Source organism: Anopheles ziemanni, chromosome 3, assembly GCF_943734765.1.
Source record: "Anopheles ziemanni chromosome 3, idAnoZiCoDA_A2_x.2, whole genome shotgun sequence".
In the NCBI taxonomy this organism is placed as follows: Eukaryota; Metazoa; Arthropoda; class Insecta; order Diptera; family Culicidae; genus Anopheles; species Anopheles ziemanni.
This window is the reverse complement of record NC_080706.1, coordinates 4,160,187-4,178,429: the sequence shown is the minus strand read 5'-3', so window position 1 is coordinate 4,178,429 and position 18,243 is coordinate 4,160,187. Positions and strand designations below refer to the sequence as shown.

The 18,243-nt window shown below is 44.6% G+C and overlaps 1 protein-coding gene across 1 annotated transcript in view; it reads right to left on the bottom strand.

Moving 5' to 3' along the window:
* Positions 1-18,243, bottom strand: part of LOC131289304 (uncharacterized) — a 48,781-nt gene that overhangs the window by 15,405 nt on the left and 15,133 nt on the right. The window contains exon 3 of the mRNA XM_058318531.1: positions 10,147-10,320. Coding sequence (XP_058174514.1) covers positions 10,147-10,320 — 174 coding nt within the window. The remainder of the gene's footprint in view (positions 1-10,146; positions 10,321-18,243) is intronic.

Here is an 18,243-nt window from a genome sequence, read left to right as displayed (position 1 = left end):
AAAGGAGTGAAAATTATGGCTCATATGGTACAAAATATCAAAATTGAATTGCCATGCGAATGAAACGACATGCAGTTGAAGGTTCAAGATGGCTTTAAAACATGGAAAGTTGCATATTTTAATATCTTTGTATTTAGAACAAGTTCTACACAGTAAACTACAAAAATGAATTTTAACTAGACAAACTTTTAAGACAAAAAAATAGCACAGTAAAGTAAACAATAAAATAGAAACTTTATTGATAATTGGGTCAACGCTTTAGAAGGTGCGATGTTTGGCACTACGAGCAATCACATTCGATTGTCAAAACTAGCGTATCGACAATACAAATAGAAAGCACAAATTAATTTGCCATTGGACCTACTTTTCCCCCTAACGTTTTCCAACATGCCATCCACCCATTTCGGTACCACGTTTTGATGGTGGATCCACCAACATGCGCCTTTAAATCAAATTAAATCCAATTAGATTTGTGTAACTTATACACTTGGGCATTAAATTAAACGCACTTGAACATCGACAGTACATTTCTTCGATAGTTGTTTTTTTTCTTTCTTCATTAGTTGTTACATCATTCACCCTCTCCGAACCTATTGAATGAACGTGTTGTTGATGAACGGCATCGTGCTTCCGCAAATTGTTTTCGCGCAAACGCCAGCCGAATGCATGAAGAGATGCGCAACTGCAACTGCATATGAAGGTTGGTGGCACGATTTGGAAATTTAATTTATGCCTATTTAATACATACACATTACACCATCCACACAAAAGCTTGCGGGCGCATCCACGTTTTTTTCTTGATTCACAGTTTTTCCACGTCCACCGTTACGTGCGAGTTGGGGTGAAATTTGGCAAACAGGAAAACAACGGCCAAAAAACACACACTCACCGTCACACCTGAGCCTTTGACATAACACATGCTGCGAAAACAAACTCTCGTTTTGGAATGCATTTTTCCCCCCGCGTCACATGCTAAAAACGAGAAATATGATGTTGATAAAGTGAACGGACCGAAAAAGTGAAGGAAAAATGGGGGAAAATAATAACATCACGAGAGCACCGATTGTTCGTCCGACAGGTCAGAAAAAAAAGGAAAGAGACACACAAGTTGACAAAAATACACATGCAAAATGTAACAAAATGAAAACAACCGGCGTCAAATAATTTTCGTGCGTCATCTCGCCCGACCTGGACACGGCTCCGGATACGAATTTGAGCTGGCCATGCACCAACGTTATATTTTAACTTTATCCAACGATATACAGTGCAACATCAAACAAATCACGCGCTCTTAATAAATCCCTTTTTTATTTGCTTTCACTACACCATTGTCGGCTCTATGCACTTTCATTTCATTTTCCACAACCCCACAGTAACACGCATCTGCCAGGGAGTCAAGTCGGACGCAGCACGTGGTCTGTTGATCGATTTTCCGCCTTCGTTGGTTCAGATTCATACCGAGAGCGAACATCGGGTGAGTTAAAGCAAAACATAACCTTATGCTTCCTCTCGAATGCTCTTCCTACGTACAGACGTACGAGTGATAGATTTAATTTGTTTTTTCCTAGGAGGACAACACGTTTCAGCAATTTATCACAAAAGCTCGTAGGTTGACGTTCATCACAATACGATGCCATTTTCTGACATCACGTGAGAGTATATTGTTTTCCCCTTCCGCAGTGAGGCGATACGAAATATAATTAGCAAATTTAATTTATAACATATATGCTCATGAAAAAAACTATATATGAGAATTGCCTATTTTATCTTATTATGTGTGAAATTTTAAGACAAGTTGCCACCAGAATGATACCATTTATTGCAAAATAAATGTCAAAGAAATTTGTCAGCTTTTCCAATTTTTAAAAGATGGTGTTAAACAAAATGTTGATTGGTGTTTGATTCCAGAGTCCATTGACCATATTTTGGAACACGCGTCAGCTAAATCTGAACACAAATCAGGTCACCCCGAGAATCGGAGAAATGATTTATTGTACTTCCTTTCTCTTAGAGGCTGACGGAAACCAGTTTAAACACCACGCGGCAAAAGAGAGTGATAAGGAATGAATGAAGATAAATTTCATCGCACAGCAGGGAAACGCGCCCAGAGGGTTCTTGAAGATGCGGCGGAACATGATCGTACGGACATTGATCGAGCTGCCAAGTATAAACATGGAAGAGTGAGAGATGAAACGAAAAGACGCTGACGAGAGTGTAAAGGAAACGGCCACAAGAAGAGTGAAAGACTAAAGCACAGTTATGTTGAAGAAGGAAAGAACAGTTGTGGTACCCACCCAGAGATCGGACAACGCGAAATAGAGTTAGGTTATGTTTTCCCACCAAGAGGTTGCGGTTTTGGGGACTTCCAAAAGGGAAAATGAAAGAATAGTGAGTTGCTGCTCTGGACACAGAAATGACTTAAAGCTTTGACGTGTGTTGTAAAAAAGTAAATCTTTGAAGTGTGTTGTTCTTCCTCCATCGATGCATGTGGCTACTTTCATGCGGAACTTTCCTTCCCATACTACCCTTGTTTTGAGTTTACTAGTGTGGCTTTTGTCCTACAAATACAAACACACACCCACAAGCACTTTTGGAGATTCTGGACCGCGAGCTAAAGCACAAAAACCCCCCAAAAACGCAAACCAACGGCTTCTTAACCGAGCTGCAATGCTTCCATCCAATGGTAGAAGGCATGTTGTTCCGCGATCGTCGGCTTTCCCTCTGGACCTTCTAGATTTTCGTCTTACGCGCGGAAAAGGAACGGCAAGTAGAAGCTAGAGCAAGATAGCCAAACCAGAAACCGAGATTCAGGTTTCTGTGCAGTTCTCGGGTTGGCTATAAAATCGTGGCAGTTGGTTCCCGTTAGTTTTCAAGCTGCTGGCGAAGTTGACCTTCTTCTTGCCTGCTTAACGCCTTTCTCCCGTCCCCCCCCCCCTCCCCCTTTTTGCCCCAGCTGCCCAACCCAGGCACGCAATCGATACCTTCTTCTTCGCCCCCTTTCGCTCAGAAGAAAGATGGACGCGATATTGGCCAGTTCCTGTTCAAATTATCCCGAGAGCCCCTTTTTCGATCGTAACAGCACATCACTCAACAAACAAACGTTTAATCAGCGAGGGGTCCCCGGTCGTCCGGCCAAGCGATAAAATAACAATCGACGAACAATGACGCTCCCCCCTCCAGGTGTTCATGGTCACCGTGTGGTCGCGTCTTGCTATGCTCTGCCAGTTCAAGATCATTGTAGCACCCAGGAAGGTGTGCGTCTCTGACGTCTGACTTCATTTATGCGTTCTGTTTAATCGGGGTCAGTGTTGAGGAACGCAGTACTCAGTTCTCTGAAGGGAGAGAAGGAAGCCAGGCTGGAGAGGAAAATTTGCAAGTCTTTTTATGCTCGACTCAGATCTTGAATTATAGATCACAGTCTGACTCTGATACAGGCGTTGCCAGCCAACTCATCTCATTTTGTCTCCTACCAAAATAAGAAGGTAAAAGCATTCAAGGAATTGAGAGCGAAAACTATAACATCTTCATAATAAAAAGTTCTCACAGCTCAAACCAAATGGGAAGGGAGGACGGCGAACGAGGGAGTGTCTTTTCCCAGACCAAGTCTTGTCGACCATTTCTGGAATTGATCCTATCTTTAAAGATGTGATGAGAATGGAAAACTAGGAAAAAAAACCGGTTCGTCTCGTGACACTTGAACCTTCGCCGTAACCTTAAACTTGGACCCGACAAAAAGTTCATGGAACTCGTGGAGCCAAACAAATTCCATCTTACAGAAGCGCGAATTTTCGTTTCGATGAAAACTATTCCTACTCTTCGTTGAACATCAAACTCCCGATTACAAAACGGAAACGGCAATCCTTCGTTTTAACGGTGACAAATGGACTCTAACTCATCTGACTTTGTCTCTAACACATCTGGGTTTGTCTCAAGCTGAAAACAGGGAATAAACAAAGTAATTGTGGTTATGATACGTTGTAGAACTCCAATAACCATTAACATTATTATTTTTGTATGTTTTTAAGCTATTCCTATGTATTTTTAAACAATTTTGCGTATGTTTTTCACTCGTGCCTTCATACGTATATCATCTAAGAAGGCTGCATTGTGGTGTTTAACCCGGTCGCATAAACGCACTATCTTAACTGTCATTGATCCAAGCAAGTACGTTTATGCCACCGAGGTAAACACCACAATTCAGCCTTCTTAGATGATATACTTATGAAGGCACGTATACAAATTAACTGCAAAATTGTTCAAAAATACATAAGAATAGCTTTAAAGCATACAAAAATAATAATGTTTATTGTTCTTGGAGTTTTACAATGTATCATAACCACAATTACTTTGTTTATTCCCTAGTTTTCGGCTTGGGACAATACCCCGAATGCGTCAGATACAAAGTCAGATGAGTTGGAGACAAAATGAGATGAGTTAGAGGCAACAGTCGATGAGCTATTTCAATCATTGGTGGGTGAGAGCTGAATAAGGTGGCAAACCCTGTAAATTGTAAATTGTTCTGCACAGAAACGGCTTGGGCAAACAGGAGCTGAAGAGAAAAACTCATCTATTTATTCAACATCAAAAACAAGCGTAAACACTAACGCATAACGGGGGGTGATGATTACAAAATCAATCAAAGTGCAGTTGGGTTACTCAATGCGGTACACTTTTTGATTCAGTTCCTCGAGGTGAAGGTGTCGGCCCGGAGACAAAGTGACTACCGCGTACACGACTGTTTTATCTCTGGTAGTGTTGCACTTGCGCAATCATCCATTCCGAGGGGAAGCAAATAAAAATTCCGAGCCAACCGATGGCTCACATTGGCAGAAAGCAATCTCACAGTGATGCAATCAATCAGCGTTCAGCAGTTCAACCCCTTCAAGGAAGGAAACAATCGAACATTCCTCCTCCTCCTCCTCCTTCTCATCGAAGCTTCGAATCTCTTTTTCGCGCCGGGGACACGCAAATGTTCGCGCCCTAGAAAAAGTGTGTGCCTGTGTGTATGTGAAAATGGAAGGGTTTTGTGGGTTTAACACTTTCACCTGCCGCCCGGTCCTACGATTGCCAACGGATGTGGAAGGATTCGCCGCAGATGGTTGATGGATCGGGCCAATCGATGGAAATTCCAAACAAACCAACGGACAACTATCTTCGCCTGTCGATGGATCCAACCACACCACCTGTTGCGCAGCTGAGAGCATCACGCTTTTCCACTTTTCCATTTGGAGATTTTACATTTTCCACTTCCCATTCCCCCCCCACCCGACCATCGAACACACCTTTGTCTGTGTTGCTTTAATCTTTTTATTTGCACACATGATTGCAGCGCTCTCCCAGAGAGGGTGGTGGTGAGGTTTGCTGGTGGCTACCGTAAATCTGCAGCTTCCGCCTTCACAATTTGCACGCACGCACAAACACCACCACCACCACCACCGTCGTCGTCGTCTGCGTCTACATCTTGTCGTAACCCGTTGAGAAGTGGCTCGATCAGTCGGTTTATCATCGGCGGAAAAAAGGGTAGTTTCTCCCTTTTGGTTAGGAGGAGGAAAAACGGGTACGAAAAAATCGGAAAATTTTCGTAATCAGCCAGCAACAACTCTCTTGTTTGTTTCACTTTTCTTTCTCGGCTTGTGGTGGTGAGGAGTTTTTTTCTTTGCCGTAGAACCGAATAAAACGTGTAAATTTGCGCACGATAGTTTTTCGCCGCTCGTGGAAAGGTGCAGGCATTAGCGTGGGGGGTGGTATTCAACATTAGGGCCTTTTTTTTTCATTTTCCTTTTTGCCGGTTTATTGATGCGTGGCCGGGCTGCTGGCAAAAGTCGGGTACGTGTTATTAAATCCAAAAACCAAAGTCAAGACAAACCCCCCAGAGCGCAAACGAATCGGTAATATAGGTTCGGTTGATTCCTGGCTTGTTTGCTGTTGCTTCACATAAACATACTTCCCTCACCTCTGATTTTTCCAACACCCTTCCCCCCTCCTCTCCCCCATGATGAGCATACATTTCTTCGCAACATTGTTTCGATTGTGTCGTCGGTTGTAGGGCGGAGGAGCAACGACACGCACCGAGCATTAATTCGTGTTATTTCATATTCGTGAACGAACTTCCACCTTGCACTTACGCTTCCTCCTTCCCCCAAGGGGTTGATTTGTAGCTTCTGCTTTTGCTTACGTTGATGGCATAGGCAAAAGGCTGTTTTTAGCCCCGAACGATACATACAGAGTACCTTCCAGACACTTCCACAGCTTCCGTTTCGGTTTTGCAATAAACAAGCCACAAACAACTAGCACAAACCTTGTACGTAACCACAATGTAGTACATTCGATGCACTTGTGACTCGACCAGAGCAGGCATGAGGGACCGTGAATTTTCCATATTTTCTCATTTGAGTTTTAACGACTTACCGAACCGTTGTTTACTGTCATAGGTTGGCAATTAAATATTTTAAAATGAAACTGTTGCATTCAAATAAGTCAAGAATAAACTTGGCTACAAATTACACATGTAATTAAAATAATTTGTATGTCTAAAAGAGAAAGGCGTTAAAGAGACGTATAATCCGAAGGCAACAACCTGCTACTTTAAAGAAGCTGTTGCAGTTATGTCCACGTATACAAAGTACGAGCGATAAAACCCTGGGGGCGCCGCATCGTGAAAGCAAACACGTAGATAATCCTCATCACTTTCACTGGCGCAATTAATTTTCTATATCGACCGAATCGGCGCTATCGGCGGAACCGTTAGCGAATAAAAATGGGAGGAAACGTCCCGCCCGGGGTTTGATTTGTCATTAGCATGATCGACTACCACCACCACACCTCGGTCGGACCTTTCACTTTCTTCGATTTTCAGGTTTCGGCTTATCGATCGATTTAATTTACAAATATCGACAATGAATCAAACGGTTTCGCTCCGAGATGGCGTTAATTTATGGCATAATTGATCGCTTCAATCAAAAGCTTCAATGGGAAGGAGATAAATTGACAAACATCACAAAAGCAGGTGCACACATATGATATTTTCGGTATAAATTATGATTTTAATAGATGATCTATTTTCTCGAATAACTTTGCGCGAAATAAATTAAAGAATAATTTAGTTCGCAAACAAGCTAACCTTCGTTGCAAATGCAGTTGGCCTAAGATGTAACTAAACTGACGCTCTTTGTTCTAGGTTTCTTTCCGTTTCGACTTTAATCTCGTTGCTGTTTCCTTCTGAGCTTCACTGTTGGCCGCCGACGTTTATTTCTTATCGCGCAGGAGAAAAAAGGAAGCAAACCACAAGCACAACAAACTTATCAAAACAACCTCTAGCTAGCAGCTGTGCGCTGAAGGGGAACGAGAAAAAATAAAGCACACAAATGGCCACCGATGTGGCCGGCCGGATTGGATGTTATCAGAAAACTGTTTGTGCAACATAAACAGAGTTTGGAATGCGAAGAAGAATGTCTGCCAAAGCTGACCGAAAAGGCGCTGATCCGAACGGTGAGATAAATGTTTCACTTTAACGCGCTTTTGAGTTGATGTTAACCTGTGTGGAGGTGCTTTCGTTTAAAAATATAACACACATGTTATACGATCGTTAAGTGCATCCGTCAATGGAAAAGATTTGATCGAAAATCTATTAGTTTGATTATATTATCATTCACTGGAATTTATTTTTTTCAGAAGATAAACAAAATAAATACAATCAAAGAAGAAAGTGGGCATTTCTCAAGCATCAATTTTACCAATATTTCATTTACTTTCGATTTATTAGTCCTCTTTTCTTGACCTCTCAAAAGCACCAAAACCATTGGGCTTGATAAACCATGTTTATCATACTTGCCAATAACTAGCATCACTCACCCATCAGTCATCGGTGGATTTTCCCAACACCCAAAGATGGAAAAGAAACATCCAACACAATCGGAACAGGTGAGGAAAAGTTTCACTTTACCTTTTCAGCGCACGGAAGATGAGTTTAAGCGAACCACAAGACATCTCTCGACGTCGCTAATGGGCGAACTTGGATGGCAATGGGCACGCAAACGCAAGCACAGGGTGGTGATGGATGCTGGTTCCAACGCTATCGATAGATCAATTGACGAGTACCAATTATTGCAGCGCCAGAGAAATTGAGACTCCTCCTCCGGCGATCAATTTTCACGCCACGGGGGGCTCGTTTGTTCAACTTGGCACGCTACAGTTTCATGTCTTATTACGTTTGTTTGGAGCCGTTTAAGGAGCAAACACTTTTTAAAGTTTGGCTCTTCTCGTTTGTTCGTGGCCAAGAGGAGCACAAACATTGTAAGGGTATTTAATAGATGTAGTTTCTTTTAGGACTTTTTCGGCTTTGCAGTGGACATACAATCTGAAAACTTTCGGAGTAAATTCTAACAGCAAAGGGAAAGAATAACTAGCTATACATAAAAATTATTAAAGAGATACTGATAAAAAGAAGCAAACGTATATTTTGCTCCATTTTAGACCACGAAGCACACAGATGCGGCTCTTGTGCAGAAGACCACTATCAATTAGTTAAATCTCCCTTTTTAAATGGATGTGACACTCTGTTTGCGTAGCGTTTTCCAACGTCAAAAAAGAAATTGGTTCAAAGTTTTCGGTCTGCGAATATATTACGTTCTTTTTCAAGCCATTACCCTTTGTGCCATTTTCCAAGCCCGCGCCGAGAAATGACGATAAATTTTCCCTAATATTTGCATTCACTTGTCTTCCCGGTACCCTTTCCCTTCACCCTTAAACTACATCTACATCGTCCCTCGATTCGTGCAAGTAAACGCCGCGTTTTTCCTTCACCAATCTTTCGATCGGCCTCGTAACGTCGCCACTCAGTAACACTATTTTCACGCCGCCAAGTAATGGAGCCTGTCGAAAGAGTGAAGCTGCTGTCGATTTCCTTGCTTTCCCGCGTTCAGGTGGCGGAGGCGGAGAAAATCTCATTTTCAACACAAGGAAACGGAATTTGACACGCTCATCTCACGACTCCGGGAGCCGGATTCACGCTGGCGGATCTCTGCGTCTGCGCGCGTTGCTAAAGTGTTTGCCAATCGGGCTCCTCTTCTTCTGCGGAAAACTGCGTTTTTCAACATTCATTAAGAAAAACTACCTTCCTTCCTTCCGCGCTAGACATCCCTCTCCCCCCCTCAAGGGATTTTGTTTCACTTCTTCATCTGCTTGTCGTTTGCGCATATGTCTGCCAACCATTAGTGCATGTGCGTGTTTCGATGCATATGCGCTCCCAAATAGGGGGAATGAGAGAGATAAAATAGGTAACCACCGCGAACAACTACACACCAGATGGAGCATCTCTCTGGCAGTAATTTTCCAACCCTCCTCCCACGACTCCCACTTACCACCCCTACGTTTTCCAACTAAAAGTAAAGAAGGGAAAAAAACTCCCTCCATGAAGTGGGCACTCAAAGATGTTCAAATATGCGATCCGCTTCCTCGCAGCTTGTGGCACAGGAGGAGTTGTGATGCTTTTTACGGTTGCTTTTCCTTTCCACACTGGGCCCACACTCACACTCACACGCACTTGTGACACACGCACATTTTAGCGTTTATTAACGGTGGCCGGACGTTTTTCACCTTCGCCGTTTGGCCACGTTTGCAAAACTTTATCCCTTGGTTTTAAATTTGTACTCCTATGAGAAACGTCAAATAAGAGCTTCTACGGTTCATCTAGAGGAGGGTGGAAAAAGGTGGATTTCCACCACAAGGTGTGGTTCGCAACGGATTGGAAACTCCAGCATTGGGAGAGACTATTTGTCAACATGGACTCTCCCGACACGTGAATAAAGCATCGGTGGAAGAAAACATTTTCAAGAGCAATATATGTGAGTGAGATACTTGAAACTCTATTGTTTGCCAACTGTTGGACAGGGTAAAAGTTATCTTTACTAAACGGTTCCCCTATCAGAACTTTTTGTTTGTCTCTCAAATAGTCTCCGCTCGTCTGATAACGAGCAGTGTTGCCTATTTGGACATTTATATATGACTCATTTTCGTATGCACTGACAATTAAAGAGGATAAAGTATAGGAAAGAAGAACTGAAAAAGAAATGTGCCCAAAATAAACCAGTTGCTTTAGGATAGCTGTGTTTCCCCGTCATCTGCATCATCATCATCATCATCACTTACCTTATTACTTCTACTAGTCTTGTTTCTCATGCTCGATTTGCCATTGATCACGATGTAGGCGTTGGCGAATTCACCGTTGCACGGCGACGGCGGTCCCATGTCAAGCGCCTCGTCCGGATCCGTCGACGTTTCCAGCGTCAGGTCGCCAAGCACCACGAAACCGGACTCGCCGGGCTAAACGTTCGAGGAAGAAAGAAGGAAAGAAAAGTAAGAAAACGTTGCACAGATTAAGCATTTCGGTTAGGGTTCACGGAGACGCTCGAAGGAACAGTGTTCTTTGCAGAAATTAACAACAAATTACGGAGCCAAACGATCCCTCCTCCTCTCGCGGTTGATTTTTCCCCACGGCGCAAAAGGTTGGCAGAAAGACGACGAGGCGGATAAATTAGAAATTCCAACCAAACTTATCAAACAGCAATTAAAACAAAGCGCCCCCGTGTGCCCACGCTGAGAACCGAAGAGAACCATAAAATGAGGTCAACCCTCAAGTGGAGAAGCAAAGCAAAAAAATTCGCATTTGTTTTGTCTTGCTTTGGCCCCAAAAATGCTCGAAATTTCTGCCCGTGTTTGACTAATTTGTGAATTCTTTCCCTCGTTTCCACATCGACATTGGAGGGGGGGGGGGCTTTTTTAAGCCAGCCGAGCCGGAAACTGGTCGAGATACTTAACGTTTAATGATGGGGTTTTTTCAACCCGTCTCGTTGCTTCCGGCAAATTTTTCCGGCAGCTCGGGTTAGAGCTTTGGTCGAATTCGAGAAAAACGGGAGATCTTGCCCCCCGGGCGCCTTAGATGTCAACCTGAACCAGTGAAAATACGGCAACTTTGTGATAAAGAGGATCGAAATTACAAATTCGAACCCGATTGGGGAGGTGGAAAACTCGCAGAAAAAGAGACGGTACACGAGAAGATTTTGTAATATACTTCTGTTGTTTGAACACGATTTCGAAGAAACGAAAAGTACTGTTTAGATCTTATCCTTCGGCATCAAAACGTAATTAACCCTAATTGAGTGGAAAGGTGTCAAATGAATAACCTAAATTAAAAGCTCCTTCCTCCCCCCGAGTTTACTCGAACCCTCCCCTCAGTAATAACCAGCACCGGACTGGATTGGAACCAAGGAAAACAATCCACTTGGCAGGCATTAACATATCTTTTGCTCATCATCTCTCGATTTAATAAGAAGCAAACGATTTCGGTAAGTGAAATAGAAACATTAGAGCGACCAAAACAAATGACCTTTTTGCGCGTTGGCAACAAAACAAACCAAACAAACCTCGAATGTGGCGCGACCTCGAAAAGAGACCCATCGGGATGGACTTCAATTGCAAATGATAATTATCCATCTAATTATTCGAGTCCGCCACTTCCCGTTCCATCGTCCCCTTAGCAGAAGAGTGTGACTTTAATTGAGATGACAATCGAGTGTGTTTTTATTTTAAGTTTTTTGTTCTTATAGCTATGCTCGCGGCCAAACGAGATGGTTTTGTGCTGCAATTTGGGAGGACAAAAAAAAGCATGCACCGTTGGTTCGCAGGGAAATAAAAAGAAATAACTCGCGGATGGCGCACGTTTTTCTTCTTCTTTTTTTTTTGTTGGACGGGGCGGGAAAAAGCACCGTATGAAGCTGGAGGAAAATTCGTTCGCTTTTTTTTCGCTTTGAATGCGCGCCGAACGGAATCGAACCGGAACACGTACAAAAGCAAATGTACAAAAATGTACTAATGATGACAACGATGGTGGCGGTCGGGTGGTGGTGATCGTAATGTTTTGTTTTTTTTTTGGCTTTTGAAGTTGGAAGTTTCTGGTCGGAACATAAACATAACGAGCGACAAGGATGAAACTTCACTTCCACTGCGGGTAATAGCCATAATTTTCCATCGGAAGAAACCTCGATTCTCGATGGTCCCAAGGGTATCCAACACGAGTGTAGTGTAATGATGAGCACGCGAGGAAAATTACCACGAAGATGATGAAAAATGCGATTGTTCAAATTATCGATATATAAGGTACAACCGATCAATGTTTGTTATTTGTTTATCTGCAGAAATTCGAACGAGGTCATCAAATGATCAATACATTCGTTTCAGTTTCGCTAGACGAACATTTGCCAGCAAACTAGCGACATCGCCGGATGTTTGCCGACTTCAACGGAGAAGTAAATAGCACCACTCTACTCACTTCACAGTTCTCTCTGTGCGGTGAAAGCTGAAGATGATGAAAAGTAAAACCAGCGCCGCCCATATTCGACCCAGTCGCAATTAATATTCATTCGAATCGGGCGCGTCACACACGCACAATCGGCTGCGATCGTCTCCATATGTGTCACCTTCGTTAGTTGCTTTGGGGATCATGATCGATCGTTTGCGCATTCCTTCGCGTGGCCCTTTTCCTTCATCTGTCCACTTTTTCAAGTGACACATTACACGGGCTTTACACACACACAGGGCGCCTTGTCTTGTTTGCGCCACCCAACGTGCCAGCACGTGATATTGCGTGTTTGTATTGTGGCCCTCCGCTAGTTTCACCTAGGTATCGTTTTCTTTTTTGCCTCTTTTTGTACACCAATAGATTTTCTATTTCTGTTTCCAATCGGAAGCCATCGGATGTAAAAGTGAGCTAAATAAAAATGGCACTGGGTGTTTGCACTTTGTCAGAGAAGGGTTTCGTCCTAAACGTAATCCCCAATCCCAGCTGAAAGACCAGAATGGAAACGGTTTTACTTCGATTTTCAAATCGGTAGCCAACGTCATTCAACAACAAATGGGGTCAAAATCGCTGGCGCCTGATCGTAGGCTTATGGGAACTTTTTCCTCCTACACACAAGTAGAACAAGCAAAAAGTGAAAAGAAACCATACACGGGCGGCATTCCCGGTTTGCGCATGTGCAAAGGATAAGAGCCCACACGTTTCGCTAAAGGATTAAGAAGGTCTGGAGTCTTGGAGTAAGTGGGTGTTGTAGTGGAACAAAATATCACCCACCAACGTGCCAACCAGTTCCTTGCACCCCCACAATATGCCATCGAGAGTGTCTAGCGCGAACAACAAATGAAGCACGCAAACACCCTCTCTCTCTCTGTCAAGAGCAAAAAGGACGTGACTAATGTTTGCCTGCATTCCTTATGCGGTTCTTTGGGCAGAATAAATCTACCGACGAGCGACATACGGAGGAAACCGACCGCCACTTTGGCGCTAAATGGTGCGAAAGAGCGTACTGAGATAGCGACAAATAAATAGCCCACGACGGATGGCCACCAGTGTGAAAAAGTGGATTCCAAAGGGCAAGTTATGCAGTGCCATTGCTCCAGAGGTTAGTGAGGATAAAAAGAGGATAATACAAATTGATAGTGGGTGCTGTATTTCATTCCAAACTCGAGAAATTGTTGCACCAAACGGAATGAATGCTACAAACACCAAATAAATTATTCCCATTTGATTCATTAGTAGCGAGATAAAACGTGAACTTTGGAATTTCGGAGACTGGAAGAGAGATCGCAAATACATCGGTTGCCTTATATTTGCGTGGTAGAAATGGTTATTGTCGACATGAAAGTTCAATAATATTCGCGCAAAATGGTTTATTTCAATTTGATAAACTCTATCCAGCGATTAGATTGCGAACTTTCATTTAGAACATATAAAGACCTCATCGAACTCTCCAGAATAGAGAATAACGGAAGATATTAATCCTCCCGTTGGTAACCGCGTTTAGCTCACAAAGAAACATAGGTCTCTTTTAGGTCTCCTTTAAATTAAGCCGGTTGAGTGACATCGACATGATCCAACCAGGCTACTCGATTCGGCCACCCGAGGACTGGCAAGTCAAACGTGTTTGACACACGCACCACCTCCTCCCTATAGTTAGGCGGGGGCTTTGAACTCCCAGCGATCGCGATCGTACCCTGACGATTGGTTTGTTGTACGCGTGTGACATTAGGCGCGATCCGCACGCAAACGATTAGCCCAGTCTCCTCTAATTTACCTCGCGCCTACGGCACTTTTCCCCCAACACCCCAACTCTCGGAACCTGGAAGCGCACGACCTGAACCGGTGCCATTGTCCCCGAGTCCCCGATTGCCGGCGGGGCTCATCGCCGCCGTTTTGTCGGTAGAACAGGGTGCGGAAGTAGAGTCAGAGTAACGCCTCAACGTGTGTGACTAAGTGCCACAAAGGTTGTCGACGCTGGCTGCGGATCTTTTTTCCCGCAAGGTGAGGTTGATGGTGGCATTTTTTCCGTTCGACGCTGATCGGGTGCGTGGAGTTGGGTGGCTTTTTACGGTAGTGAACGTAGGCAGAACGATGCCTTTTTATCGGGGTTTTATGATGGATCGACTTACAGTACCCAACGATGCGTTCTTGTACCATTTCAGAAAGTCACTTCAATTGCTTATAGTCGTATTCTGAACGCTGATACTCGACAAGTAGACCGTTTGAACGAGATCCTATGAGTTCTGGACAACACTATCAATCAGTGCTCGGACTCAAGATTTTAAAGAACTTCAGAAAACATGAGGAACGCCTAGCGAGAGCACGCAAATGTCACGCCCATGCATTCTGGGCAACATTATCAATCAGTGTTCGGACTCCAGATTTTAAAGAACTTCTGAAAACACGAGGAACTTCTATCGAGAGGACGCAAATGTCAGGCCCCATCGAGGGAGATTAAATGAGTAAGCATAATAACAAAAAAAAGGAAACGGTCATCGACAACCGGCAAGCAAGAAACCCACTACTGGAAGCTAGGTTCCGCTAAGGCAGTCCCCCCCTCCTCGAGGCACAAAGACCGTCCGCGCATCGCCGTAGCTCGTTTTGCTGAGCGTGCGGACACACGAGCGATATGAAATAAGTTCAAGGCAGTTCGCGACCGTCAGCCAACTCTACTTCTCCACGCGGCCCCACCAACTACCCCTTTCCATGCATCTGAAAACTTGCTGCACTGCAAGACGAACAAAGGCATCGAATGGCGTACGATGGGGCTCTGTCAATGGCGTGTAAGGGTCGCCCCTTTTTCCTCGCCGTCTCGACTTCTACTACCGTTTGCAAATCATCCAGTCCAGATCGATCGCAACAGGGTTTGGATCGAGCTGTAAAGTTGCCTACCTTGCACATAAACACACCCCTCTTTACACGGGGGTTAGACATGGTTGACCCACAGCCGCAGGAAAAAAGATGCCATTCCTAGTATCCATCCGCGCTTTGCCTATGTGAGCGCCATCTGGTGAGGTCCACCAAGAAATCCACCTGGAGCCACACCGTACTTCCTCGTCAATCGGCAAGCGATTTGTTGTGCGTAACACCCCACGCACACCGTTGTCGACATGGCAGCAGCAGGGTGAACTATTATTATCTGGTTTGTTAAACAACGTGGATACGCAGTCGAGCGGCAGCAGGCAAGGCACCTACCTACCGGTGCGTACCTGAAACTATCAATTGCTCCCAGGGCGACGTAATCGATGCGTAACTAATTCCGAAATTTCATAATAATATTTCCGACCAGCAACCATCGCCCGGTCGACGATGGATTAGGAGTGCGTAACGGGCTGAAATACATTGGACATGTCGACAAGTGTACCTGTGAGGACACACAAACACAAATCTGGTGGTGGTACAGTCAACCGGAAGGGCTGATTTCATTGCGCGGACACAATTGCACCAGTTTGGCGGAGGGGAAGGCACCATTACTCATAACTCATACTCATTGGAGAAGCCCCCAAGCGTGGCGAACACACGATTCCGAAGTGGCATCGTGTTTCCTACCTTCATATGGGGAAACCTGAAGGGCTGCCCTTTCGCGATGCGACAATGTCACGTAATCGGTGGGTCCCGGATGGATGTACTCCGGACGAGCGTGTCCCATTCGGCACACGAGTTAATTCCTATTAAGGAGTTCCTCTTCCTTCATCGACCAGGGGAATGCCAATTTCGAGCAGTTTTTTTGCCGTTTCCCACTGGTTTCTGATGTTTTTGCCGCCACCAAAACATTGGAATGCCGTAAAATATATTCCCGAAGGTTGATACATTGTTGCAACGGGTGTAATTATGGATCGGGGCGTTGCTCGAGTTGCTCCAGTTCGTCGAGAATGGAGCATGGGCATAACTCATCACGATACGTGACGTTCATATCGAATAGGTTCTTGAGGAGCTTGAAGATCGCATACATGATAATTGACAAAATGGCAAGCGATTGTTGAAAGTTGTCCCATTCTTTGCGGGCGTCCTCGGCGAGCCAGTTTTTGTTGCATGAGTCTGTCCCTCCGATGAACTGGTTTACTTTCCACTGGGGTGGAGCCGAATCAGCCTATGTATGTCCTTGCAGACATCTCCGTAGACTCGTGGATCTTGTATGACTGCTTTTAACCTTACCAGGAGGGAGTTCTCTTATCCTTACCAGGAGGGAGTTCTCTACTTCCTTCGTAGGCTTGCTTTAAAGAATGAACCCGTCACAGAACGGGGGGTATGTGTGTGAGTAGAAAATTTCGATGCACTATCTTTTTCTCTTACTATTTATTTAGCTCCTTCGACGCAGGTAAGACTGTTCGGATCTTTCAAACCGGATTGCAGCGTTTTAGATTCCAAACAGGTTTTACGTCCGTCGCAGAACGGACGGCCGTGAAGTCCTTGAGCCGTGGAGCGGTTCTTTCTTTGTTGGTCCCCCCCGAAGCGAACGCCTTCGGTACGGTTGAGAGTGTCGAATAAAGGCGACCACAGTTGGCAACAACTTAATTTCCCGCCCCCTGCCGGGATAACTCCCCGTCATAAAGCCGATGCTAGTAGCTTCAGGCCCACGGTTCCACAAAGTGAAACAAGTGAAGGGTACGTGCGGACAGACAAGCCGCAAAAACCGATTGGCTTGAAAGTACAAGATCACGATAAGTCTGGCCTAAGTGCCTGCAGCTCCAGATGGACGGTAGCTAATGATAAAATGAGGCTCCAAATTGATTCTAATTAAAAAATGAGAAGGAAACCCGATAGGAAGCACGTTTGAGGCGGGAGATCTTGTTCTAAAATTAGGAAATGATTACTTCTGCTACCAGGAGGGTGGAAGAAATGCTCTTTATGTTGAGTTGTATTCAAAACTTCACATCCGCGCACTCATACAAATATTGATTTTCGCAAATGCCAAATCCATTCCTACGGCAAAGCGTTAACGAGACGTTCTGCTTGTTTTTATTCCTCCATTTTATTGTGCCCAATCTAGGCACCGAAAGGTATGCGAATTCGCCAATTTTGCAAACCACCACTTGGCCCAGAGTTGGCAGGAAGGAAGAGGCCAACGGAACACCACCGCTACCTGACGTCCATCCGCCGCGAATGACCGAAGCAGAGAGTGCAGCAGCATTCGGCCCGACGGACCACTTCACCGACTTCCGGCGCGAGCATATTTCGAGTTCGATGGAAAATAAATAACAGCACACCAGCCTGCCTGTGTCTGCGTGCAACTAATGGGCCGCCTTCTTCCCTCCGGACGATCATAATCTTCATTTCTCTGCCGATCGCTGCGAGGGAAAGAGCAAGATAATCTCGCAAGACTGATTTGAGTGCCCATTTTCGGTTATCGATCTCTCGGCGTGGAAAAGCCTCCATCATCACCCCCCTGGAGGCAGCGGAAAAAGGAAAGGTGCACACCAATGCGAAAAACTGAAAATAAGCCACACATCATCGTGCAAAGAAAGCGCAAAAGACGATATTTTCTTAACGTCCGATGTGAGTCACTCAATCACGTCTGGGCGAGGAAGAGGCTACTGCTCCAATCTACATACTCTCCGGTGTGGGTTTTTGTGGCCCTTGAAACCGACAGCCGCTCAAGGCGAATGGATGTGGTCGGTTTTCTGTTTCGACTCGTTTCGCCTACTTCTTGTCCCGCCATGTAGGTCGGGAATGGCCACAAGGGAAGAGAGGATCCGGTCGCTGACTAAAAGCCGGACGCTGGAGGAACCATTGGTCCGAGTCCTATTTGCGGGCAACAAATAGGTCTGAGAAGGGAATCGGGCAAAATCGACTTGTGATTAATCGGAAAATGTATGCACAAGAGATAAAATAAACATTCCAAAACATTGCGCAAATAATTCCTCCTAATCAATTATGTTCATCATCGAGAA